This window comes from Sparus aurata, chromosome 13 (assembly GCF_900880675.1).
Source record: "Sparus aurata chromosome 13, fSpaAur1.1, whole genome shotgun sequence".
NCBI classification, from domain to species: domain Eukaryota; kingdom Metazoa; phylum Chordata; class Actinopteri; order Spariformes; family Sparidae; genus Sparus; species Sparus aurata.
Window position 1 is genome coordinate 15701014 of NC_044199.1, and position 26878 is coordinate 15727891.

The 26878-nt window shown below is 39.7% G+C and overlaps 1 protein-coding gene across 4 annotated transcripts in view; it reads left to right on the forward strand.

Moving 5' to 3' along the window:
• Positions 1-26878, forward strand: part of LOC115593954 (vacuole membrane protein 1-like) — a 58792-nt gene that overhangs the window by 24670 nt on the left and 7244 nt on the right. For all 4 annotated transcript variants that reach the window (XM_030437680.1, XM_030437678.1, XM_030437677.1 and 1 more), the window contains exons 8-10: positions 10189-10269; positions 10639-10755; positions 14227-14288. In XM_030437680.1, coding sequence (XP_030293540.1) covers positions 10189-10269; positions 10639-10755; positions 14227-14288 — 260 coding nt within the window. The remainder of the gene's footprint in view (positions 1-10188; positions 10270-10638; positions 10756-14226; positions 14289-26878) is intronic.

Here is a 26878-nt window from a genome sequence, read left to right on the forward strand (position 1 = left end):
GCAGTGTGGGTCAAACAGTCAGACAGGTCAAGTGCAGTACAACCACTGCCGCCATGAATGGTTTTGAACTTTACAACAGACTCACTTACCCCTGTGTTTGCAAATATACTGTAGCACACAGGCAACAAATAAATACTGTTTTTTTAATGAGGATATGCCAGATATCGGGGGGGAACTTGATTGATTCTGAGGAACATTTATTTTTGCCAATAGTATGTGTGTTTTAGTTTTCTGAATGGATTGCATACAGGATTTGTAGTTTAGATGTGAGCTGTTCCGTACTGGCATGCTGTCTTTGATAGTGTAGTAATTCCAAAAAGAACAGTGCCTAAAAAGTATATGTAAGACCATGTTTGTGTGTCTATCTGAAGAGAAAAAAAAGTCATTTATTTTGATCTGGTCCCATTCAATGAAAAGTCTTTTCCATGTTGTTACCGTCTGTCCTTTATGTCTCCATATGACAAAAATGTCACAAAAATGATTTTCTGTTAAACAGATGTACAATATTAATAACCTGAGCTCACTTTGTATATAGATAGATAACACTTTTAGCAGGATTTCAGTGTTGTTTTAACTGTCACAGATTTCTAGCAGCGAGTTAAACAGCTCCATCCATATGAGTACTATTATTTGTTTAAAATATTGAAGCAAGTCGATTTGCTTTGGAGACAACGGAATATAAAAAGAATCATAATTTAGTGCCGCACTAATTCATTTATGGTCATAACAGGTGTCTTTGGACCGCCGTTAAGATCTCTGTTGTGATACCAAAGAAATATGACTAGTTACTATGTGTTTCGCAAATTGGTTTCACTTTGTCTTATACCAATTGAGAGAGTGTGTATATATATATGACTCATATGGGTTTTATTACACAAGTCAATACCTAACCAGTCACTTGGTCCGTTCTCTCTCTTCTATCCCACATCGCCATGTGTAGGAATCCTTGCAGATTCATCATTTTAAAGAACATATCATTAATGAATTAATCCATTCATTTCTAGTAGCAGGGAACTTTCATTGCAGTACTATAGGATAACCATGTTCCATATTTGGCCATAGTTAAATTAATGATGTCAATGCATGTCACAAAATCACACAATTGTCAAATATCAATAGGTTATCCATTCTCATAAACAAAGATTTGTTTAAGCATTCCATGCCTCTTCTGCATCTCTTAAACTGAACCAGAGAGACATTTGCTGCAACAGCATGTTAAACATCTCTTTACTGTATAAGATTAAAAGAGTGTAAATTATGTTTTAAAAATAAAAGCCTGTCCCTGGAAGCACTGAATTCTCATGAATAAGATACATATATGAGTAATTTGAATTTCAACATTGTTCCTCTGAACGGAAATATTGCCTTAACCACTGTTTTTCATTATTAGTATAGACTCCCAGCGCCAAAACTGAACTGTCCCTATTAGGTACTAGTAATGACATCACTTCAGTGAAGTCACCAAAAATTTGGCAACAAGAGTCCGAGCTGCTGCATAACAAGGTACAGGAGCGCAGCACCTGCTGTAAGGTCCACCTTAACTAATGCTGTGGACAGCTGTGTAGGTTGGCACCAACAGCAGCCCTGGCGTTCAGACCATATGTGTGCAAGTGAAGCTCTGACATCACTTACTGATAGTAGAAGTGGCGCTTCCCACCGAAAACTGTGAGAAAAGAGCAGAGACTGTGGGAGAGGGAGTCACACGAGCGCCGTGGTAAGGAGGAGATTTTGTCTACAAGATCATCTCAACATTGAAGAGCTCCTGTGTGTCTTTTCCCAAACAAACTAACAGTGTGACGCAGGAGGAGCATCGTCTGTTTGTCTCGCATCCGTACGAGAGGAGATTAGAAGTGACGCTGTGAGCTGCTGCTGTCTCAGTACGCAGTTTTACTCTTGCTCTGTCACTGACATTGTTTCTTTTTCTGTCCCTCTCTTTCTGTGCTCTTTTTCTTTCTCATACACTCCTGTTTGTCTCCCACTGTGTATTACTCTCTCTCTCTCTGTCTCTCTCTCTGTCTCTCTCTCTCTCCTCTGTCTCTCTGTCTCTCTCTCTCTCTCTCCCCCCTCTCTGATGATATCTGGCAGCGGGGAGTATGTATGTAATGTGTGCTCATGTGATTGGACAGCATCTGGAGGCAGGTTGCTAGCACCAGCGAGGACCTGCAACATACGGAAACATTTTTTCTCTCGCCAGGGCTTTTACCGTCACTCGGATGTTCTCAGGGTTCCCTCTTTTACTCAAGGAGATCCCGCAACAGCTCATTGGTTATCACTTTCATCCTTTTACTGTTTTTCAACTTTTTAAGGTGTGCACGGAGTTATTAATCTGCTGTGGATTTGTGTCAGATTTTTTCATTGAAAGCTAACGACCAGTACTAATAGGCCAAAGTGGAAAGTCTACTGGAACGGATTGGAAACTTGGTATCTTTGGATCGTTGTGTATTAGACAGGAAGTGGTTAACTTTTGTCCTCAAGGATGTGACACCCCTTCAACCCTACCCCCCCCCCCCCACCCACACACACACGCTCAGGCGCTCTCCCACACACGCTCTCCACCCTGTGGCAGCAGAGTTGGATTAAGATGCTCACTTGGTCCCCTTCACTCTAGTCACAGAGGTTTGTAGGTGCCAGCAGTTTGACTTAAACCCAGTGGTATTTCTCTCAGCCTGCACGTGCCAACTTCCTGCCACAAGTGCACGTGATGCACAGCAGTACAGCACTCTGGGTTTTTTTTTTTTTTTTTTTTTTCATTCATTCAACAGAGCTATTCAAGAATAATGAAGTCATGCCTCTTCTTACGGCTCCAGACGCTGATGTCATGAACATCAGATTTTTTTCCCCTCTTAAATCTTTAGCTCAGTACGAGAGCACTTGTGTGCCGGAGAGGAGACGTCAGTATCGATACAGACTGTCCTGGAGGATCATGCATGGATCGAGTCCATGATCGCTTGTAACTTGATAATGAAGTTATTTCCTGGCTTGTGTTTTTTTTTTCATCCGGCATGGAAGGGGTTAACAGGCTGTGAATTCTTGATTGCCAACTCCCAGGATCGTATCTCCTGTAACTCAAATCAGGGCCATCTGCGCTGGGCGTATGCCTGCCTTCCCCCCTGGCCTACTGCACTCAAAGACTCTCTGTGCTGTGGTTTGCCCGGCCCCGTCACGTGACTTCTCTGAAAGTGCCCCCTCCCTCCTCCTCCCTCTTTATTTCCAGTAAACTGTTTGAAAGGAGGGGGGTGAGTCAGAGTAAAACCAGCTTCCCTTTAACCACAGCTTGTTAAAGAATTTGTCAACGTGGACTCAGGGGTGCATTTTTTGTGTGTCTGTGTGTGTGTGTCTGTGTGTGTGTGTGTGAGTGTGTGTGCACGTGTGTGTGTGTGTCCAGATAGATTTGAATGCTTAGCTCTTCTCTTTTCTTTTTTCTTGAAAGGGGACTGTAGACTGTGTTGTATTGCGTCAGTAGTCCTTAATCTCTCCACTTCCTGTGCCAGAGAGAGCAGGCGCGGGCTTGTCAGGAGTTAATGAGATGAACTTTAGCCGTCATCGTGTCGGGGGGCTCGCGACCGCTCCGGAGATGTGTGTCTTCTGTGTGAAAGACTTTCATTGAGAAAAAAAAGAAAACACAGAGAGAGGGAGAGAAAAAAATGTGCGTGGGTGTTGACTTGTGTATAGGCTATGCATAGATTTTTCCTTGTCTGACACTTTAATTTTCCACATGGCGCAGAGTGCCTTGTCGCTGCCTGCTTTTTGTCTACATTTGAACTTTGTACCCCATCGGTACTACCAAAGACTTCTGAAAACAGTGTTTGCTTTGCCACCTTTTTTTACAATGAAACGTCCACTGTTTGTGAGAGAACCCCTGAGCAACTGTTCTGCAGATCTAAAATAAACAGATATCACATTGAACAATAATGCATTTCAGATGAATAACAGACAGACAAATAAACTTCATTTTCATAGTCATTTCAACCACCTGACACTTGAAACAGATCCTGTTAGCATTTGCAATATATCAAAATAAAACCCATAATTTTGGTAATGCGTTGGGGTTACTGTATCAAGTTCAAAAAACTGTCTTCCTTCCTAGATGTCAACTGTCATCACCTGGAAACTAACTACAGAAATTCAAACTACAATGTTTAATGAAGAGCGCATTCTGCTTCTTCTTTACGCATTTTGATAAAAGACATGCTTCTGTACTCACAAACTGAGTCTTTTATTTTGCCATGTACATAATAAAAGTTAAATCTAATTCAGTGATTCATCCTGGTGACATAATTCCATTTATTCTTGTGAAAAAATACCCTGCAGTCAATCATGTATTATAGTAAATAATCTACAGAATATTAACTTTGATTAAATCCAAACAGATGTGGTACATATCTTGTTAATAATGACTCTTTGTACTACAGGAAGAACTCATATACTTCATTAATGTTTAACTGATGATCATGAACAGTTATTTCATACATTATTTGATTTCGTCATGGTTTAGATATTCTCAGTGAACCAACCCTGACTAAATAAAGGTTAAAAAAAGAAAGAAAAAAACAAACAATCAAGTTAGCTAGATTCGAGTTACATAATATTTCTATGTAAGATCTATGTATTTTTCTCAGAATTGACCTATTCTCAGCTTTTCTTTAAATCAAACTGGTCGTTAGATGCATTCTGCCGCATCAAGATTACATCAAACATTAACATGGTAAAGTGAGTAGATCAGTTAAGGAATGGAAATTAGCAATAGAATTAGATCACATAAAAGTTAATGTAACTGTTTTATGTCTTTTGTACATGTTGCATCTGACGACCAGTTTGATAAAAGATAAATACATAAAGAAGAAGAAGAATAGGTTCCTTCTGAGCAAAGACATAGATCTATCAGCGGTTTATGTTAATGTTATGTTTATGTCTAGCTAACTTAATTCATGTATGAAGTAACTGCTCCTAAACATTCCTGACCTGATTATCTCTAATACTGATCTTCAACCAAAATAAGTGGGTCTACACAAGTTGTTTAAACACAAGTGCACCCACTAAAAATCCTCTATTGACCCCATTCCCACTTTCCTCAGGCAATGCAGCCCGTCGAAGCACTACATTGCAAGTGAATGACGTCACGTTTCACGCCAGGAATGCACCGGAGACAGTTGTTACAGAAGAGAAAATAACAATAGACCCAGTGTGAAAGAAATATCGGTGGATACATTATTTTGAGCACCACAACCCCCGCAAAATGAGTCGTTTCACAATCATAATTTGAGCCATTCTGTCCAATAACATTTAGAAAGTCTTGAAGAGCTGCACGATTCAGTTATTTTATCCCCATTCAGCTTAGCCGATCACTAAACCAGAAGTTAGCCAGCTTGTTTGGCGATCTAGGTATTTTCATACCCGGAAAGTTGAGCTTTTTTTGCTTCAAAACACCACTGAGCAGCTTTCTTAGGAATGAAGGGAGTTCCACCTCCAACACTGTGTCCAGTAATATAACGTCCTTGACTAGGCCACATACAATATTCCTCCCTTATTTATGCGCCATCACCAGCGTGCCAGGTATTATGTTTTGATCAATGCTGAGCCAAGCAAAGGTGATAAACACCTGTGTCAAATGCAGAGTCGGTTGACCCAGGGGAAACTGCAGAATTTACACATTCCCTTTGCACGAAAATTCCGATCTTCCTGGCTTTATGTGGGATTTTTGACCAATAGAAAATGGGTAATACTGTAAACTAATTACAAATAGTCATAATGACTTGAACATTTCTTAATGGTGAGCAAAAGGAGTTCTTGATACATTCAGCATTTATTAATGCATTAAATCATAACGACTCTTGCATTATTATATGATTTGTATCCTTAATGTAAAGTGTTACAAATAACTGTATATCTGCCACCATGTTAAATTATATTTACATGAACGTACAGCAGGACATGCTCATGAAACACATGGTGGGAACATGCTTTCGACAAAATGTGGTTTCTGAGGTGTATTTATGCTCTGCTTATTCAAATTAGGATTGACTAATCTGAGTATCAGATGTATATGGAGGGATCCAATCCTACAAACAACGGATGAAATGTGAGTTTTGTTCCCCTCAGCGGTCGGCTTCATGTGGGGTGATTGTGTAGACTGCTGAGTAAAGCATCTGAGCCGAGCAGCCAAACCTGGAACCAAAACTTCCATGGTTTTAATGACGCTGCACCCTTGACAAGATCTTACCAAATGTAATTGCTGCTAAGCCCAGCCCTGCAGGCCAGCAGTGATGGGGTTGGGGGAAGAGGGGGGGGGGGGGGGGGGCAAGAGGCAGCCCCTGGCAAGCTGCCTGGCAAAGATGGTGATTTTCCATAAGCCGCCAACAACAGAGTCTGGATGTCTGAACCCAAGCCATCCAAGATAGATGCTTCTCCAGTCCAGAAATGCAGAGTAGAGAGAGTCCAAGTACATAGTTCAACTATAGTAAATCACAGTGTCACAAGTTCACACACACACAAACATACACACACCCTTTAACCCCCCCCCCCCCCCCCTCACCTCCCCAAGGACCCTTTGTTCGCAATGCAGTGATATTTTCATGCTCACACTCACTGCATGAGCCAAAAGCTAAACTCCGGTACCTAATGTAAACAAGGCATGTGTCATGATGTAAGAAAATGAATGGGATTCACAGGCCGTCACCATGGCAATGATTGGTTCTGCAGGGTTCTGACTGCGCTGCAACACCGGCAGTTGTCAGGTGTCCCTGGGCCAGACACTGTCCTCAGCGGTTCAGCTGTAAACCAACCATACACATTCCTTCCCTCCCTGTCTCCCACCAGCTGAGCAGCACACACACACACATACACACACACTCCCACGCACATGTGCACACCCACACACACATGCATATGCACACATTGGTACAGGCTAGAATTAAAACGACAGGATAGTCCAAGAAGAAACCTTCATGATTGGACATCCATGGAGGCAGAAATTCAAACCGTGAACCAATCAGATTCTGTGTCCCTTCGCTCCCCCCACCACCGCCTTATTAGGCGACCTCCCATGTCTCTCAAGTTTCCTGTCCGCTTGGTTGCTCCGTGCAAAGAATGTCATCAGCACTGTACTGGTTTTGTTGACCATATTAGGTATGATCATGTTTTGCCAGCCCCCTCCTAAGTCAGATTTTTTATGATGTTCTAGAAACGGAGGCCTTACTTTTTAAAAGAAAACAATTATTACTTGTATGTTCATATGAAACATGTGTATTATTTTCTTCTGTGCCTTCATCAGTTTATTTGATATAGTTTTAGATGAGAAAAGTTTTCAGTTTTCAGTGGGAAAATCTCCTTAACATGTAGCAAACATTTATTAAGGATATTAAGGCTTAGAATGGTTAAACACAGTCCACTTAACACTAACTATTTGAAGATTTCATTCTGAAATTCAATAGATGCATTTTTTGAACAATTTGCCACATGAAAAATATCATTAAATATTTGGATCTAATAAATGATTTGGTTCAGGAAAAATATGCAATTTTATAAATGACTTAAGATGAATGTTAGCTGCAATACCAACATAATTATGTGCTCATATCAGCAGTTGATCTCAGTGAGTGTGTATTTTCTTTAAACGGAGTGTGATTCACTTTGAAACAAATCCTTCATGTACTTATTATAAAGAACTGTATTTGAAGTTGTTCATTAATTATTTTGAGGTTTTTACACTGATTACTATTCTGTTTCCAAATATAAAATGAGTTTAAAGTTAAATCTAAAGGAAGAAAATGGATGCATTTAATACTAAACATAAAAGGGCAAACTAAAATAAATACATTTATAACAGTCACAGACTTACATTTAAATTAAAGCATTGAAAAGTATTATTTTTAAGCATTATTCCCTGAGGGATAAATTAAACGTACATTTCAGGCTTTTTCTGCAAAATATGTATTTCGATACCAAATATGCATTGCTTGCCTATAAAGAGTTGTGTAAAACACATCTCTTCATCATTCACATGTCTTTGATATGTTGAGAACCTCACATTTAGAAAAGAGGCAGTACTACTACAGTCATAACATTTACTTTGTAAAGAAGAATAGTTTTAGTGTTTTTCATGATGAAAGTACCACAACTCCAAGATAAGTTTAGTTAAATGTGGAATGTAGATAAAGAATGGAAGCCGATATGGAATTTTTTGGCTGTAAAATCCAACTGATCAAATTATCAACATATTAAGGCCAACAAGACAAAAAGATCTTCATCAAATATTTTGAAATCTAGTCTCTTCAGTATTTTTTTATTGTTATTAAGAGTTTTGATTTCCACTCAGAATCAAATAAACAAAAAACAGATTGTATCCAACAGATTTGGTAAATCTACTATGGTATGGATGTAATTATTTTATAAATTACCTAGATCTTGAATGTGTCATCCAAAAATATATAAGTCCTGTTCCTGGATCTGGGGGTTCCTTTGCATTCCCACTGTGTTCCCAGAACTAGTTTAGGTAAAATCCAAACAGATTAAAGCTCCTATTCCCAGAAAAGGTATATTGAGGAAAAATCTGTGTCACTGCTGTGAAAAGAGGCTTTTGTGTAGCTGTCAAGAGGGATAGGGCAAGACTAGCTGAAAAAGTAAGAATTTGTGAGTCACTGGAATGGCCAAAGACTGTTGTCTTGTTCTCACACAATGGTGTTAATAACTGGCACCAGAGGCAAGATAGAGACAAGGTAAAATCAGTTTATCATTCTCCCAGAATCATGAAGAATGTATTCCGATTTCTTCAGAACATGTGACAGGTGAATCAGTGCTTTTTAGCTTTGAACTTGAAGATATTTGTGATGGCAGGATAGCCATGAACGTAAAGTGATTGTTGATTTGATTATGAAACCCATTTTTTTCATTCAAACATTTAAATCAATTAATTTTCCCCCTAACAAGTTGTGTATTATTACATATGTTCAAACCCTTTTGTGATAAATATACACAAGCAGGCAACTGTTTTTCAAGAGTTCCTCATCACTTACACTTTTCAAATTTTCTTGGGCAATCGTGGATAAATTAGGATTAAAACAGTGCAAATATTTTAAAAAGTGCATGCTAAAATATAAGTTTTAGAGATTTCTAACATTCAAAATAAAGCTTCTTAACTGGGTAGGGTTTAGAAGCACACATACAAAAATTAGAAAATCACTCTGATCCACAGTCAATTAAAACACGTGTGTTTTTAAGTTCTAAACAGTTTACACTGCTGTGTATCTAATTTTTGATGATATAATTACTTGGTTTGTAAGTTGATATTTTTCTCAATAATTGATGAAAACTTTTTGTTGAGAGCACATTAACATGGAGGAAAATCAGATGCAACTGTTGCATCTGCTGCTCTTTGTAACTATACCACAATAAGGAGAAATTGTAAAAACTGGTTATGCACTAATTTTTCGTTTCATCTGGATATCAGAATGTTTTTAAATATAAAATGAAATGGTTTATTATTAGGAAACAGGCAAATAATTTATAAAGAAGCTGAAACATTAACATTCAGAGATGATGGTGTAATCCCCAAAACAGCTCTTTGATAATAAGATGTTGTCCCAGAATAATATGTAATCTTAAAATCTTCATTTATTTTAATGTAGCATTTGAATAGGTTTAAAAGCATTTGTGAGAGGTCTCTAAAAGAAAAACAACATTGCAGCTGGCTACACACTTTTTCTTCACACACCTCTGTGATATTCCCTCTTCTACATAAATGCTTAGAAAGACACTGACAAAACTCTTTGCTTTAATTTTCTCTTAATAAAAACTTCAGTGGCCCAGACAATTATTTAAATCCTAAATAATGTCCTTATCTATCTGAAATGTAACAGAAAATAATTGTAAATAATTTATCATGTTAAATACTAATCATTAATAATTGTTTTAAACTTTCTGAATCAGTTAGACATAATCCAGTATTTTATAAAAAACAGAATTATATGTAACTTAAAATCTACAACAGTAATTATAAGAATAAATTACACTTTTTGCAATAGGCTGTTCAGTACAATTCTATGAAGCATGTTTGAGATGTGTCCTGTGAACAAAGTGATGTCTTGTTTTGTATCTATATACAGTATATACTCAAACAGTATATGCTGTGTGATCAACTAAACATTAGCAAGTCTTTGATGACACATTTTTCCTACTTCTGCGCTTTTTCAGGACTTTGCCACCCGAGCAAAAGTTGCCGTGCAAAAACTCATCCAGAGGGTGGGATTCTTTGGGATTTTAGCCTGCGCTTCTGTAAGTCTGATCAACTCCTTTAGATTAAAATATTCCTCCCTCCCACTATAGAGTTTATCAGTTTAATATTTTTGTCATTTCTGCATTGATGCTATACAGACATGTAAGCATCATGTTAAGGCAGTGGCAGTTATGAATTGTTTAACATATGAAGAAAAAGTCAATTTTATTGAATGTCTATTTGACACATGTCAGATTATCTCATAGCACTATCAGTGGTACTATACTAATACTATACTGATACTATTAGTATTTTAATAATATTTAAAGCTATATTTTTTCATAGGTTTCTCTATATGATTAGTTTCACATTTCTCAAGTGAATTTACACAGTTTCAAGTCTGATCATCTCTGTTGTTTTCTCCCCAGATTCCAAATCCCTTGTTTGACCTGGCAGGAATAACATGTGGACATTTTTTGGTTCCCTTCTGGACTTTTTTTGGTGCGACACTCATTGGGAAAGCAGTCATCAAAATGCACATTCAGGTGAGTTGCTGCAGTTAAACAATGCATGTATATGTCAATAATGCCGAGGCTGTTTTTTTGCCCCAAAAAGTGCTCATGAAGTTGATACTTGTGTAACATAAAGCACACATTCACAGCTCTAGACATACTTGTCTTTAATCTTTTCTTTTCTGCAGAGAAGAAAGAAAAAAAGGATAGACTGTTTCTTTTCTGCAAAAAAAAGAACAAGTATTTCTGCCAAAGTGTAAGTTTTGCTTACATCTCTCCTTTTGGTAGGTTAGTTATTGAGTCACACTAATGCACTGCTTCTCTGTACTGCACTCAGCTGGTAGCAAGGAGGCCATTTTGTGCAGCCAAAGTAAGGGGAGTCAACCATTTTGTGATTGCAGCTGCAGCACCCCCAGTGCATTGTACAGTAGACCGGCCAGACTGCAGCAGATTGAAAACTTATAGGAAAAGAAAAGATACATCCTAACTTCTGAAGAAGAAGGTACTGTTACGAGACTTGGTATTACAGACATTTCTTCTAATCCGGGAAAATCCTCCATTTGCGTCCAGGAATTTTCAGTATGTCTGTGGGCTCCACTCTCTGTTTTCTATGTAAACGTTGGAATTTGTTCATTGTGACACAGAGAGGAAGGGTTAAAAGCAAAGCATTTTTTTCACTCTGCCTCATTCCTTGTCATACGCAGAACGCAGCATTGTCCTGTACCAAACTGAGAAAAAAGGCTGGGGGGACCGAGTGAGCACGGGCTAATGCAGATAAACATTGTCTGTGGGAGGTGATGGAGAAAGAGAGAGAGGGAGAGATTGGGAGGGAAGGAGAGGGGGTGGCATGCATGGCAGGCACAATCACACTGACAGTACCAGATTACATCCAGGGGTCCCGGGGGCCCCCATTGAGAGGGGTGTGTCCCTGTCTCACGGAAAGAAAGACTTCACCCGGTTCTCCAGCATGTCTGGAGGCCTCAATCTCTCCTGTAGCTGCTTGGTTTAATATTCCTCAAGCTTTGGGTTTTGCTTCTAATGCAAATGATTCAGTAGTTTCAGAAAACAAGAAGCATTTGAAGAGCAGGTGATGTTGTTCCTTATGAGCTGAGAGGGAACAAAAGGGGATTTTGAGGCTTGTGTGTGTGTGTGTGTGTGTGTGTGTGTGTGTGTGTGTGTGTGTGTGTGTGTGTGTGTGTGTGTGCGCACGCATCAGAGTTTGTGTTTGTGATCTGGGTTTGTACCTGAGCTTCAGGTGTGCTCTCAGCAGTCTCTAAGGAGAGGCTTTTTTATTCTGTGCTGTTTCCACCTTTTGTGCTCATTAAGCCTTACATCTGAATGTCCACTGTTGAATGGTTTGTGACGCAGCAGGTCACTTGAGGATGAGAGGTGATGTCATGGAAATACACATGTCGGGCCCTTGAGATATGTGATTTTGCTGCAGACAAAACAGTTGTAAGGTGTGGCAGTCAATGTAGACTTATGTGTAGCAAAAGTGAGAGGAGAGAATTATTATTGTCTCACCCTTTGACTTTTTAATCAGAATTTTTGTATCGTCAAATTTGTAATAACACGACAGTTAAACCCAGATGCTCTGACTTCCGCATTGCTGTCAGATCATTCAATTCACCTCATGGTTCTCATAATGAATGTTCCTTTTATACAGAGAACTGGTGTAATGCTTCCTTCTTATGTCTGTGTGTCTGTGTGTGTGTGTGTGTGTGTGTGATAAACTTGTTATGACTGGGATGTGTGTAGCCCTTATCAGCATTATCAGTTAACTGAAATCAAGACCATGTCATCGTCAATTTCCGAGCAGACACATTAAAGGCATCTTAGTCAGCTTTCCTATGTCGGTGATCTTGCTGTCCCTTCCTTGCTTTGTGCGGGATCACAGATTTGGTGTCAGTGACTGTAAAGTAGATGCAGGTGCATTCTCTATTCAAGTGCATTACTCCAACATTTGTTACTGAAGTTGTGGATAAAAATCCATTAGCTATAAGGGGATTTACACACTGTACCGCCTCATGTTTATTTTCTATGAGGTACAGAAATAGTACAACAAGCAAATGACTGTTTTTTATTGTGGCAGATGTCAATTATAAGTTGTGTTATTTTTGCGACGTGGCCAACATTATGACTGCAAGTCTTTGGTTAATTTTGTTTGACCTCCACTGAGGTCTTGAGGCTTAACACCCTCACAAAGTTAAAGTCAACCAAATAACAATATATGTATGGCCTGGGTGATGTTACATAACGTTACAACGAAATTAGAATTGTCATTGGGGTGTCCTGGTGCTTAGTATCTTAAGTGTGATCATGTAAAACTTACCTTGTAGGTGTTGTAATCACAAAACTGTCACATTTATTTTTGTTCACTATTAGTGTCATTTATCTCGCTCTGCATGTTTCCTATAGTTGTAGTTTATGATATTTGACCACTTGTGGCCTCAGTTAGTTTGGAATGTATCTTTTGACATTTTCATATCATACAATTGAATATTCTGCTTATGAAGCTACACATTTACATTGAATTAAATATTCCAATCCAGGATCACATTTTATGGCTCCATCGTTACATAAAATGGAAAATTTGAGATGCCTCGTGTATCATTTTATACACTTTTCCCTGTAATTGGGCGGCATATATTTAGTATCGTTGGAATCCTTGGGATCTGGACTAGAATTTAAAATAAGGTTCTGCGGGTTTGAACAATCCTTTTCTGCACAACATGAGTTTGTAATGATGGACCTGCCAAAACGCTCTGTTGGGTTAAGCCTTTCTAATGTCATGTTCAAGGCAACCTAATGTTACTGGGTCAGACCATATTTTTTGTGGCAAAAAAACGCATGTTTGTTTATAGGAATACTGTAACCTAACACAACTCAAAGGGCAAGTAAATCAACTTGAAGGTTCTGGTCAGTTATGGGGTGCATGTTCCTGTCCTGTTCTGCAGGCGAATATAGAGCTGATAGGAGCCAGAATGGCTACCAGTCGCCTCTCTGTCCATTCTGGACCGATGACTAAACAGGAATCAGACAGGACAGGAGCCGGCTTTCAGACCCCCTTTGAAGCAGTGAGACATGTCTTATGATTCCTGTACTCGTCTATTCCTCCGTCCTTAAAACACACAAATACACACATGCACACACACACGCACACACACACACACACACACACACACACACACACACACACACACACTTCTGATGACAGCCAGTGTGATATACTGACCAAGTGTACTGCATTGGTTTGTGTGTCATAGAGCCCAGGCCTTTAATTTCTGCCCTCCAGGACAAAAGCTGCTTTTTGACCAAACCACCTTAGTGTTGCAGGGATGGGCTTGGGCACAATGAGTAGGGTGTGTGTGTGTATGTGTGAGGGGGAGTTAAGGAATTACTGATCAAACTATGATGTGCATACTGCCTTTTTCCTGCACCCTTGCAGTGACCTCATGGTTCGGTAACTGACTCGCTCTTCCTGTGTGTTTCTTTGTCATACAGAAACTGTTTGTGATCGTCACCTTCAGCAGGCACATAGTGGAGCAGATGGTCTCCCTCATTGGGTGAGTAAGCCTCAACGGGTGTGTTTGTGTGTGTGTGTGTGTGTGTGTGTGTGTGTGTGTGTGTGTGTGTTAGCACTTGTGTGCGTGTGTTTGCTCACTAAAAGTACCCTGTGGGGTGTGCAGCCACACACATGAAAGAGTTAATGCAGAACTTGACGGTTGAGGGACCTTTTGGGTGGTCATGTGGCATTCAGGTAATTTATGTCCCTTTGTGTGAAGTCTGCCTCCTCCTTTCTGTGACTCTGATGAAGGTCACAGTGTCAGAGGTGGCTTTGAATTAAACATGGTCCTTTTGGGAGATGACTTGTTGCTTTATCCTGTTTGAAATGCTTTGTTCAGACCTTGAAACAGAGGTTTTGTCACATTTTGTTCCCCTTTTGGCTCCTCACTCTGCTGTAATAGCCTACATGGTGATTAATGGCTTGGATTTTTCCACTGGATGACTATGGGCATGAACATGTTCTGGCTGCTTCACAGGACAGGATGAACTTCTGTCTATCAGAGAAACCTCCTCTCTGCTTTATCTCTCATGATGCACTGTAGTCACCCCTTTTAGCCAAGTCGTTACCTACCTGATCTTATGGGGAGCACAAGCCGAGAGTGAGTCTTGAGTGTCTAGAGCTGGCTCGCTAGGATCCAACCTCTTATCTTTTTGATAAAATAAGGACGTTCAGGTGTCTGATCTCTCAGGTAGGAAGTGATCATGTTTATTTGCCTGGAACATCTTGGGAGGAAATAAAAGAAATTAGTCCCAGTGGGAGAGTTTTCACATAGGAAATGTATGTGTGTCAGTCTTTGTGTATACCTCAGTGTAGTGCTGAGTTTACCACCGGCATTAAGTCATTTTGTAGGGTGAGGAGACTAATTAGACCAGATTTGCTTTTGAAGACACTACAGCGTTTTGTTTTTTTTAAATACACAACAAAATCACATCTATGCACATGCACAGCCTCTTTGCTTCTTTTTAATAGGGGCTAAATATAATAGAATTTGAAAGAGTCTTGGTGCTGATGGGTGCCATGATGGTTGTCCTTGTAGAGATGCCAGGGGCTGCAGCTGGAAACTGCCCTCAACACACCTGCTGGTGGGAGTGCCGTTTAATACGCACACATACTCAAAAACGCACACACACAAAGACACACACTTGCTGAAATCAGCCGATGAGATTGCATCAGCTTTCCTCTTTGCCATGTTGTCATTTTGCACATGGGCTTTCTAAAATGAATTTTATAAGACTTTGTCAGGCACTACTTAGAGGCTCTAATTCCCCTTTCTCTCATTTTTATTTTTTTATTTTTATAGACAATACTTTAATCCTGTTTAAATGCCACAACATAAAATGTCTCACAATTGAAGTGTGATCAATAGCACGAGCTCTACAAGAAATGTAAAAAAGTTCAAACTTTTTTTATACTGTGTGTGTGCGCGTACGTGCGTGCATGCGTGTGTGTGTGTGTGTGTGTGTGTGTGTAGGCTTGTGAAAGACCTGTCCCCTCTGTCAGTCACTGTTCATTGAGCTGCAGACTCAGAGCGACAGATGATTGGTTATTGACAGGTTTCAGTCTGACTCATGGCCCGCTTCTTCTCTAAAGGAAGTTTCCCTCTTTACAACTCGTCAACCGTCAGCTTCCTTCCTCACTGAGGCCCTTTCCACCTTCACCCCTGATCCTCTGTGCTGCTCTCACTCTTACTCTCAATCACACGTCACCTTATGAATGGGTGACAGCCTTTCAACTTGAACCCTTCAGACAGAAACAGACCACAATGTCAGTGCTAACTGTGCAGGTGCTTGAAAATGAATCTGCACCTTTTACGCCTGTTTAAATGGCACCTGCTGATGCCCCCACCCACTATGCACATGCACAGTTGCATATGCATGCGCATACACAAGAGATTCTGTGCGTGCACACACACAAACACACACACACACAAATTACAAACGCACACACTCAAACATTTGTCCTCTTGGTGCCCTCTTTCTCAAAAGTTAGTTGCACTAAACATTTATGTCTTGTTTGATTTTATCTCCACTCAGACAGAGGAGTTTTCCAGATTTCTTCAATGAAGCAAAATCAGTTATTTCGTTTTTATTCTAAATTAAATTCATTGAGTGTATGGAAACTATTTTCTGTGAAATTCTTATGTCTTGGTGTTTCATCATTACAATCCTAAAATAATGCTTTAAAGCCATGCCTTCAAAAAATGTTTGATGATTGTTTTAGAAAATTCTCAAATCAAAGATTAATTTGTTAATTTGTTTGTTGTGTTTGATTTTCCCACGTGAAATGTTATAAAATGTGGAGCCTTTACTGTCTTTTTTAGTTGTCTCTGATTCTTTGATAAGATTCACGCATTCAAGAAATGTCTCTGTTTGATGAATAGATAAAGACACGAACGGTGTCTTAATTGTCAAATCTTGATATGTTAGCTCAGTTTGTTTTTGTTGTTGTTGCTCGGCTCTGGATTTGGTCTCTGCTCTGTGACCGAGGAATAGTATTTGTCTTTGTTGGTGACTGAAGTGACCGTTGGACTTTGGCCTAGTGATTTCATTCTCACATGACATAATATGATACTGCACAATTTACAATTTATTTCCTGGTCTTTGCCTGTCAGGTGAGCTAGTTAGCACACACAGATATATATATACTGTATTTATATATATATATATATATAATCTAAGAATTACTGAAAATGTACAAAGCACCAAATTGCTTTCATTGACATTCTGTTTTCTTAGTTTCAGTTAGTAAGTAGTTCTCTTAGTTTTAAGTTATTATTATTTATTATTTAACAGCTTCCTCATAAAAACACACAATAACATCTTTCACTGTTAGAGTCATTTTATATGGTGAATCCCCAGAGCTGTTTGTTGTAGTGTGACCTTTAATGTTTAAGTTTCAATAGTAGGAAAATAGTAGTGTGTAAAAAGACATACTTTTGGTGTGTGTGTGTGTGTGTGTGTGTGTGTGTGTGTGTGTGTGTGTGTGTGTGTGAAGTAAAATCTACAGAGATACAGCTTGATTAGTGCTTTTCTAAGTAATTTCCTGTAATCATGACAAATTATTGTTTTTCTCATTCAGCCAACAGGGAGTGTCCAGAAAAAAAGTTTCATGAAGAACATATTGTGTATTGCGACACTGTGACACATAGTTGTGTGGTAATCAGAAATGTGTATCATGTTATATTCATATAATGTCATATTCAATTAATAGTACAAATATGACCTTGGGACTTTCTTTACAATAAATATTTCTAAAAGATTTTCACTCATTCAGCAGTATAAATCAGTTTACTAGATTTTTCTGAATGACTTATGGAAAACAGTTTGTTACAGAAATTCAGTCTCAAAAAAGAGGTTTGGATCTGAGACTCAAATCATTAAGCTCTAAAACTGTCAACAGCCATTTTCAGCACCTCTGTTAACAAAAATGACCAACTCCAGATTTTTTTAAATTATTAACATTATTAGCTGGAAATAAAATGTAGAGAATATGTAAAAGACCTCCTTTAGAACAAGATGAACATAAGTGACTTAAAATTTCCATCATACATTTATGACTGTCTGATGTTCCTTTTGAGAGCTAGACAAAAAAAAACTGTTGGTGGAAAAAGAACTTCTGTCCTTTGACAGCTGTTCAATCAAATGAAGTGTTCTTCCTTTTTCAACTGTTTTTCCAATTACTGTCTTTTTGGGACAAAAAAAAATGGGTGTCCGACATTTCAAACATGATGTATTACTTCTTCATGTGTTTTGTGGAAACAGATTCTTATACCTCTGGCAGATGGGTTTCACTCTTGTTTTCCTGCCATGCAAAGCATTTTAGGTTAAATCTATAACCTTCTGTCAGCAGGATAATAATAAAGATAGTTCTGCTTTGAAGTTTCTGTAAGTCACAATAAAACCTTCCTTAGATTCCTTTTGGGCTGATAACAAGATCTGATAACCAGGTCAGATGGAGCTGTGTCTGATCAGACTTGTTAGGTTTCTTATGTCCTGTGACTAATGTACAGAAGTATCCCTTTTCAAGACCAGCCGTGCGTGTACAGTCATTGTTTAAGTTGGAAGGAAAATTCTGTAAACTCACGCTGAGCTGGGCTTTGATCAAGATCTAAAGCATTTGTATGTCACAAAGTTTCATGCTGTTATTTATTTAAAATTGTTCATTTTGCAGTTGTTCACCTCTTGTGAACCCTGCACAGGCTTCACATCTTTTTAAAATGACTTGAGAGTTTGTAGATTTAATTTGATTTTTTATAAAAGAGAGCAATTATGAACCAATTATCTTAACTCTCTGGACCTCTCACTGAACACTTCACTCCCCGAGAAAAACCCTAGAAATGATTGGATACATATTTATGACCAGTGTCCTGTGTTAGCCTACATCATGTGCCATTTACACACTTGAATTTGTGAAATTCAAGTCAATAACCCTAGAAAGAACAAAGCAGCCCCTGCTGCTATGCTCCATATAACTTCAGGGCAACAGATTCATCTTTTTCTGTGCCCAATCTTCCCTGTCCTCCTCTCTCTTATCTCAGCTGGGGCTTCATCAGCCACTGAGGCCGAGATATACAGCAGGAAAAGCTCCAAATCACCCACTGAATGCAGTAATGGAACAGGGAGCTTTCCTGTGTTTGACATGCTGTCTGGACCCCTAGTCTCCTCGTTTGATCAGTTGTGAGTCGCTAACTCTGATTTGTGACACTTTCTCAGCAGCTTAATGTGGTGATGTATGATGAGGAAAAATACAAGTCATCTCTGATTTTTAGAGCAGCCGTAGTGATGAGGCCTCTTTGGAGGCTTTGGTACCGAAGTGCCGGTGATTCACCATCTGCAGGAATCTGGTGTGTTTACACCTTGTCAGCGGTGACTGTGATAGGACTGGGTTTAGTTTCTCTAAAGATCTGGGAAAGGACAATAGGTTATGGTGCTAGTTACGTTTGTGAGAGTGTGAAAAAGACAGAAAGTGAGAAAAGAGAAAAGGAGACAACAAGAGAGACACCATTGCAGTTTAATCTGCACTGGTTCTTTAAATTTTCTCAGTAATCCATCATTTTGATTTAGTTGGCCATTCTCCATGAATTGTATTGAGCTTGACAAATCCTTCAGACTCATGTGTCAAGGGAGGTACTATCATTGTCAGGCTCTTGGAAAGAAAGCCATTGAGGTGCAGAGAGGAAGAGTCGAGACCTGAAAAGGTTTTCCAGTAGAAACCGGTGTGCTGGGGCCACGGGGGGAACCCGGCATGTCTCTATGAGAATGCATGCATTTCCATGTGAGTCCATCTCTGAGGCGGGAGTCCATTACCAGGACAATGGGACTGCAGATGGCTGTTCCTGCCACACAGGGCCATTGGCATTAGAGGAGCACCACAGGCAGGCAGTCCTGCTCAGAGGGAGGCCGGGGGAGAGTCACAGGTCAGGTCAGGGCAGCCGGGGGTTGTATGAGCTACTCACTGGATCCTACTGGAACTTTCCAAATCACAATCAGCTTTTTCATTCTTCTATAATGACAATAAAAATAGAGGCAACATATTATACCTTAACATCTAACGCTGGAGTAAGCATAAATCAGTTAACAGAGTTGAATTGCTGCTAAGACTTTCTAATTACTGTCTGAATTTACGCTGTTTGATCTGGCGTCTTTCTGTACTTAGATTTTGTGTGTGTGTGTGTGAGGGGAGTTTCTACTAAAAAAAAAAAAAAACAACTACAGAAGATACCCAGTGTTTTTTTTTAAATAGGCTTAAAAAAACTTCTGAAAACCTTTTATACAGAACGAAGACTGTGGATTTAGTGCCCCATCACAGACTTGCAGTGAAAGAGCATTTTGGGAGGGGATCTTACCATAATGACCAGGTCAGCAAGTAAAACCTGTTTCAAAGTTCATAAGGCACCTGATCATTATTTTAATATGGACTTGAAAAATTGTGAACCTATTGTTCTGTGTAAATCATTAACTAGGTCCCCATGGGTCCTTTAGAACCCTTGAAAGGTAGTAAATTTGAAGGAGAAATCCTTATTATAATTTTTATTTTTATTTTTTATAAATAGGCTGCGATCCACTGTCTGCATGTGTGTCTCCCACAGTAGTCATTATTTCAACTCTTACAATTTACATTCAACTCATTAATATGCTGGTATCAATCAATATCCCAAAGAAAAAATTTTTTTGCTGTGTTAGAGAAGGCAAGGTCTGCCATCACTGTAACACAGCAGCACTGTTGAGAAGTGTTCACACATACAAGCCTCTCATTTTTAATTGTTGTCTGTGAGCTTTTGTACAGCCTGGTAGTTGCCATAACAGAAACCCTCAGTGTTAAAACAGATCCGACTCTCAAACTATGCTGTGTTGAGTCCTTTAATCTGAGGGAATTGGGTCTGAAAAGTCCTTGAAAAGTAATTGAATTAGATATTTGAGAAGAAATTGGATCCCTGCATTTTCCTGCTAGCGAAAGGAGGTCACCACACATTATTCTAACAATCAAGCAACTGAAGGAAAGTTGGGTTACTGGAGAAATGAAATTTCTGAGAACCATGCAAATCAAACTTTTCTGGGTTTTCACAGTAGTTCAGTTATTTGTATGCATGTAAAAAAAGTCTGCTACTACATGTTTCCACTGAATTACAGCCATCTTGAGCACACCCCCCTCATTCATATAGAAACTAGTTTCGTGTGGTTTCATACTGAATGCGAGGTTGTCTGGGTTTAAGGTAACCATGGCATGGTCTTTTAAGGCCATCACCCATAGCAGACAGCATTTTTTTAAATGTTCTCTATTTTCAGCGCACACATCTGTCTGAAGTGCACCAATTTACACACAGAATCTCTTGATCAATCAATATCTTTTTGTGTCAGAAATATACAAGACAAGTCAACTGTAGTCTGTGCTAAAGCTGAAGTTATTTTACATGTGGTGATGTAGTGTACCTTAGCAGACAGAGACTGTTGCCTATCTTTTTGTTGAAGAATGGTTAGCTGATGAAAAATCCAACATGTCTGTATTTGTTTAGCTGTTTACACCTCTGTGACATCACTGATCCTATAAATACCCCTCTTTAAACCATATGAGCAAAGCCTTTCCGTGAACCCGATCTGCAAGAAGGGAGTGTTTTCGATCCTGTTAGTCACCAGTTGCTCTGGTCACCTGAGAAGCGTCCCCACAAAGATGGCATTGATCAGTCCTCTCCTCCACAGACTGATGCCTCACTCAGGATTACGGGATCAGAGGCAAAAGGGGCAAGACAGTGTGAGCAAGAGATGGAGCGGCAGGTCGCAGTCGACTCTCTTTTTATTCAGCGTCGTTAAGTTTAATGTGAGGCCCTGCGGGGCGTCCATTTTCTCATCTCCCCCACTTCCATTCTGATTACCTTGGCCCACAAGCTCTGACAGAAATACAGAGGCAGTAACAGTCAGAGAGGGTTGACTTTGAGCCAGCACAGTCATTTGGAAAAAATATTCAATCGCTCAAGAAAACATATTGTTCAGATCGTGTACTGTAGGTCTGTGTCTGCTGTTAATGGCACACTGAGGGACTCAGGAGGGGTATGCAAAGATCTGAATGTAATCGTAGCCTTGATGAGTAAGTGTCTATGGGTCTGACAGAGAAAGACACAAAGAGGGGGAGAGGTCAGATGTGTGTTCCAGATCTGGTGTCATAATTGTGCCTCTCAGGCACAGTGTATGTCCCAGGATTTCTTGCTTTATTCATTCATTTGGCTCCCCCATTCTCATACCGTGTGCCACACTACACATCAAATAATTTTAACACATAGTCAAAGCTATGACATTACTAATGTATTTATTAATCGGGATGGCAACTGGCTTGTATGTTGTTTAAGGAAACAGTACACCATTGATTCATTTTTAGAGTAGCTCATTCAACAGGGGGAACACAGCCTGACCTCGAGCTCTTAATCAGTATCATCGACTGAAGTGTATTGTTTTGTAAATCCCATGAAGATCGTAATGCGTGTTGTAATTTTACCAGTTGTCATGAGTGTGTGTGTCTGTGTCTCTGTTCTGTGAGAGGAGTCATCCCAGACAGACTGTGACTCAGAGGCCAGCCGGGCAGCCGTCCTGACCCCTCTCTCCGTCCCCACCCTGCCTCCACCACACCTCAGTCAAAACAGACATGTTGTCCCCCATCGGCCCAGTTCACAACAGCAACAAGTTATGGAGAAGGAGCTGAGATTGTGAGGAGGGTTGCTCGTGATCATTCTTACTGTAAATATGCTCAATGTTGTCCAGTCCTGGAGAATATGTGAAAATCAGGCCGACCGTAAATCTTAATTATGAGGAGGCTGCATTTTGTTTGTTTCATACCAGACACATAAATCATTTTCTTATTATTTTATTTTGTCAAACCTCAAAGATTCACCACTGTGAACACAACTTATCACTTTGCAAATCCTAGGATTACACAGCTATGGGATCTTAAATCATATTTACACAATATAAATGTTTAATTGGGAAACAATGATTTGGTTTTTTTTTCTCTGCTAGAATTTCTTCTTCCTGTCCTCAGTGTTGTTGCAGCACATGAAGATATACTGTGGCATACAGTCACACAGACATCAGGAACTTTCACTTGTCTTCACTTGTAGGCTTTTAACCACAATGTCTGTAGCATGTAAACTCAAATGCAAGTCAATATGTACAAGTGATCAGAATGCAAATCAGATAACTATAATCACTTTTGACAACTTTTCTTGTTTTTTTGTTGTTGTTGCATTTTTCATGTTAAAACTCTGCCACAAAAACAGATTCAATTGGCCTTGCTGTCTGTCTTTGTTGTGTAACAGTCACTTGCACGGCAGCAAAAGCAGCACATACAGTTTTGAGGTGTTAGGTATACAGCGTCTTGTGGCTTTTGACAGGTACATTACGATGTACGTGGTTGTCTGAGAAGCATGTCACAATGTACATGAACCACAAAGAACTCCATACTGTATGCTAAAACAAATCCACACTTCTGTGCTCACTGGCTACCCTGCTGTGTTGGATAAGCGACATACATCGCGTTTATGGGACAGTCGAGCTTCAAACAGTCTCAAGTTCTCATTTATTCCACGTGCCATTAATTTTCCACCCCATGACCTCGTTTCTTTGGTGTGTTTCTGCGCTTCACATTTATTTAACATGTCGTAATGTGTTCATTTAACCCCTCATGTGTGTTTCACTTTTCTTGGGTTTTCTGACTTGCGTGTACATCGAAGTAAGAATATAGTAGGGGTGGTTATCGACGGGTCATTAGGTCTTTCTTTGAAAAGAGGTAAAAGAGGAAACAATGTCACTATACATCCATACAGCAGCCTCTCCTCCAAGCATGAAATGACAGAATGGATAGAATCTGCCCTAAACATCTTCTTCTGTTCGTCCTCCTCCTCCTCTTCTATTTTCAGCCTGCCTGTTGCTGCCGCTCTACAAGTAGCAGTATGACTTGTCTGGATCTGTCTCCAGTCACATCTGACTCATTGAACAACCCTTTCTCACCATAAGAAGGGTCCAGGCCTGGTTATCTGGTGACCCAGCAACTCCACACACCTCCACACTCAGACCAACAGGGTCTGTGTGGGCATGGCGACCTGAACCTGGGGGGGTCGGAGGGGTCGGAGTGGTCGGAGGGCCGTTTTATGTGGCTGTCTGGGAAGTGAGAGGAATAATAGACTGCTATAATTGGTGCCCCCTGATTTCCTGGCAGCACTGCCGGATCCCAAGAGGATTGCATGTGTCCGAGCTTGTGTATATGTATGTGTGTGTGTGTGTGTGTGTGTGTGTGTGTGTGTGTGTGTGTGTGTGTGCAGGCTGACACATGGATGGCTGTGGAGCAGGGATGTGATAAACACACTGGGCAAGGGGGATCTCCGTTCAGGAGTGGGCTCCATGCTTTAGTGGTGAAGTCATTGGGAAAGAGCCCCGTTGAACTGGAGGAGGAACAGACACACTCGCAGGCAAACACACACACACACACACACACACACACACACAGATATTACCTTACAATATTTGCACGTGAGTCCAAATTTTTCCTTATACATTCCTCATGTCATAATTCCATTAATTAATTATTCCAGCACTTAATAAAATCATAATGGAGCAGTAGTAATTTATCACACTGATAAAAAGAAATGTGTCAGAGTGTCAGTGTTTTGCGCTGAGATGGCGCAGAGGTCCAAGTTTCAGAAACCCAGGTCAGAGTTCTGCCTAACCACAGAGTGCGTGTGCGTCTTGCGGTGTCGGTGCTGTTATGTTAGGTGTGAACTGTGGCCCTGTGGAGCATTGGGTAACACTAGTGATTGCCTAAGCCAGTTGTTGTGATGATGTTGTAACCAGTTGGACCTGGCCAGGGTTTGGCTGTCATGTGAGCCCTTGTTCTCTGTCATTCCCCTGCCTCAGAAGTCAGGGCACGTGCATGTATGTGTGTGCCTGTGTGTGTGTGTGTGTGTGTGAGAGAGAGATCTTCTGTGTGTGTGTGTGTGTGTGTGCATGCCGGAGTGCCATTGGAGGTGGCAGCAGCCTTTAGAAGGGGCAGACATGTCAAAGGTCTCCTCTGACTCAAGGTCAGTGGAATTTAGTTTTCACCAAACGAACACAGGACGCCTAAACACGCTCCACACTCCATGCACAGCAGCAGGAAATGATAGTTCATTAAAAAATGAGAGGCTGACATGGCGTTTACAAATTAACCCTTTGCAGCAATAATCAAACTGCAGGAAGTCGAGATATGTGGGGTTTTCCCTCAAGATCTCCTCTTTTTTTTCACACAGAGCTTATATTCGCTTTATTTCTCTACTCAATATTAAGCAAGTTAGCCTCTTTCCTTGGTTTCCTGTCTGACACTGTTCGGCGCTCTTTTATAGTATGACGACAGGAGTGGAGGCCAGAATAGCTTTTAGTACAAAAAATCACATTTCCATTTCTCAGGAGACCAGATCTGTAGCTTTTGGTACCTGATTGTAATTTTAGTGTTATTTATTTGTAGCAGAGGATGCTGTTTTGTAAAAATACATATACTGTATGTCCTAGCATTTCTTTGATAAAAAAAGTCGGTTATTCTTCTTCAGAAACCTTTGTCTCACACCTTTAGTGTAAAGGTGTCCTCTGTGTAGTTCACAGGCGTTATTTTCTTTAGAAAATGGAGGTGATGAGTCCTTGTTGATTTAGAAGGAGAGCAGGAGAGGTCACAGAACTCACAAAATATCTGCATCTACAATAACCCCTTGCCTTTAATATTTAGAATTATATTGTCTTCATTATTATTTTTTGTAAGAATAAATCCAATATTTATACTTAGTTTATCATTAAGTGTGTGTGTGTGTGTGTGTGTGTGTGTGTGTGTGTGTGTGTGTGTGTGTGTGTGTGTGTGTGTGTGTGTGTGTGTTTGTGTGTGTGTGTGGTGATGGCAACTAATCATTTACAAACACAGAACAGAATATCTGTATAAATACTACTCTGACATTGATTTTGATGTAGAGGTCCACCAACTGGCAGCTCTGTTGATTTTCACTAAACACACGGATGCAAATTGTCAAACAGATTCTTGTTCGTATGTTTTTGTGTCACAGTTGTACTAGATGACCGCACCGAGAATGATTTGGAACAAATTAAAAAAGAAAGTGATCAGTTCAACGACATTGTATGACAGTGCTGCTTCTGTGGTTTCTCTTGTGTTTCTGGACAAGAGCTGTTTATGTCCAGAAATATTGATCAAACTGTGCTGGTCCACTTAAAATTATTGGATTTAGTGCTAATCCCCTTCTCAAAACACACTCGTTTTGCATACTTGGATGGCACAGACTTGCACAAAGGCAGTGTGTATAGATCACAGATGTCAGTTTTCAGTCACCTTTTTTATTTGCAGTCAGCATATATTCAAACAGTTGTATAACTTCACAAAAAAAAAATCTAAACTCAACTGTTTTAGCTGCTGAGCTCCACTGCTTACGTGACACCTACAGTGTGGTCAGTCATATTAAACATTTTAAACATATTACTTCCTTTATATATCTTAGCTACAACTTTGTGTTTTATGTGTAACCCTTAGCCTCTACTGTCCATTCCATCTGATAAATTAAATACGGATGTGTCCTTGTTGCATTTAATTCATCTCTGAGAGATTTACTTTTGACTTTTCATCATGTTTAATTTTTCCCTTTTTCTTCCGAATGTATTATTTATGTAGTGACTAAATGTAAATCTTTTGACGGAGCTATGACCATTTGCACTTTCTATCTACTTCTACTTTACTGCAGTACCTAGACGTCAACATAATATCTATTTGATGTATGACTAAGAAATGAATTATCACACATACTGCTTATGTTGTAGAGTATGTGCAGGTGTGTAACATACATCTATAGTGTTGATAATAAGCCACAAACATTAACAGGGAATCATTTTTAGAACCCAAGTAAATGAAGCATCTTATGCTTTTTGCACAACTTCTGGAAGTAATTCAATTAACTCCAGAACAACTGTTATAAAGTTTGATAGGATCCACACACATTCAGGCTTCTGCGGTTGTAAAACCACCTACATTTTACAGTTTTATTTTTTTTATTATTATTCTTTCTAACCATCTCATATT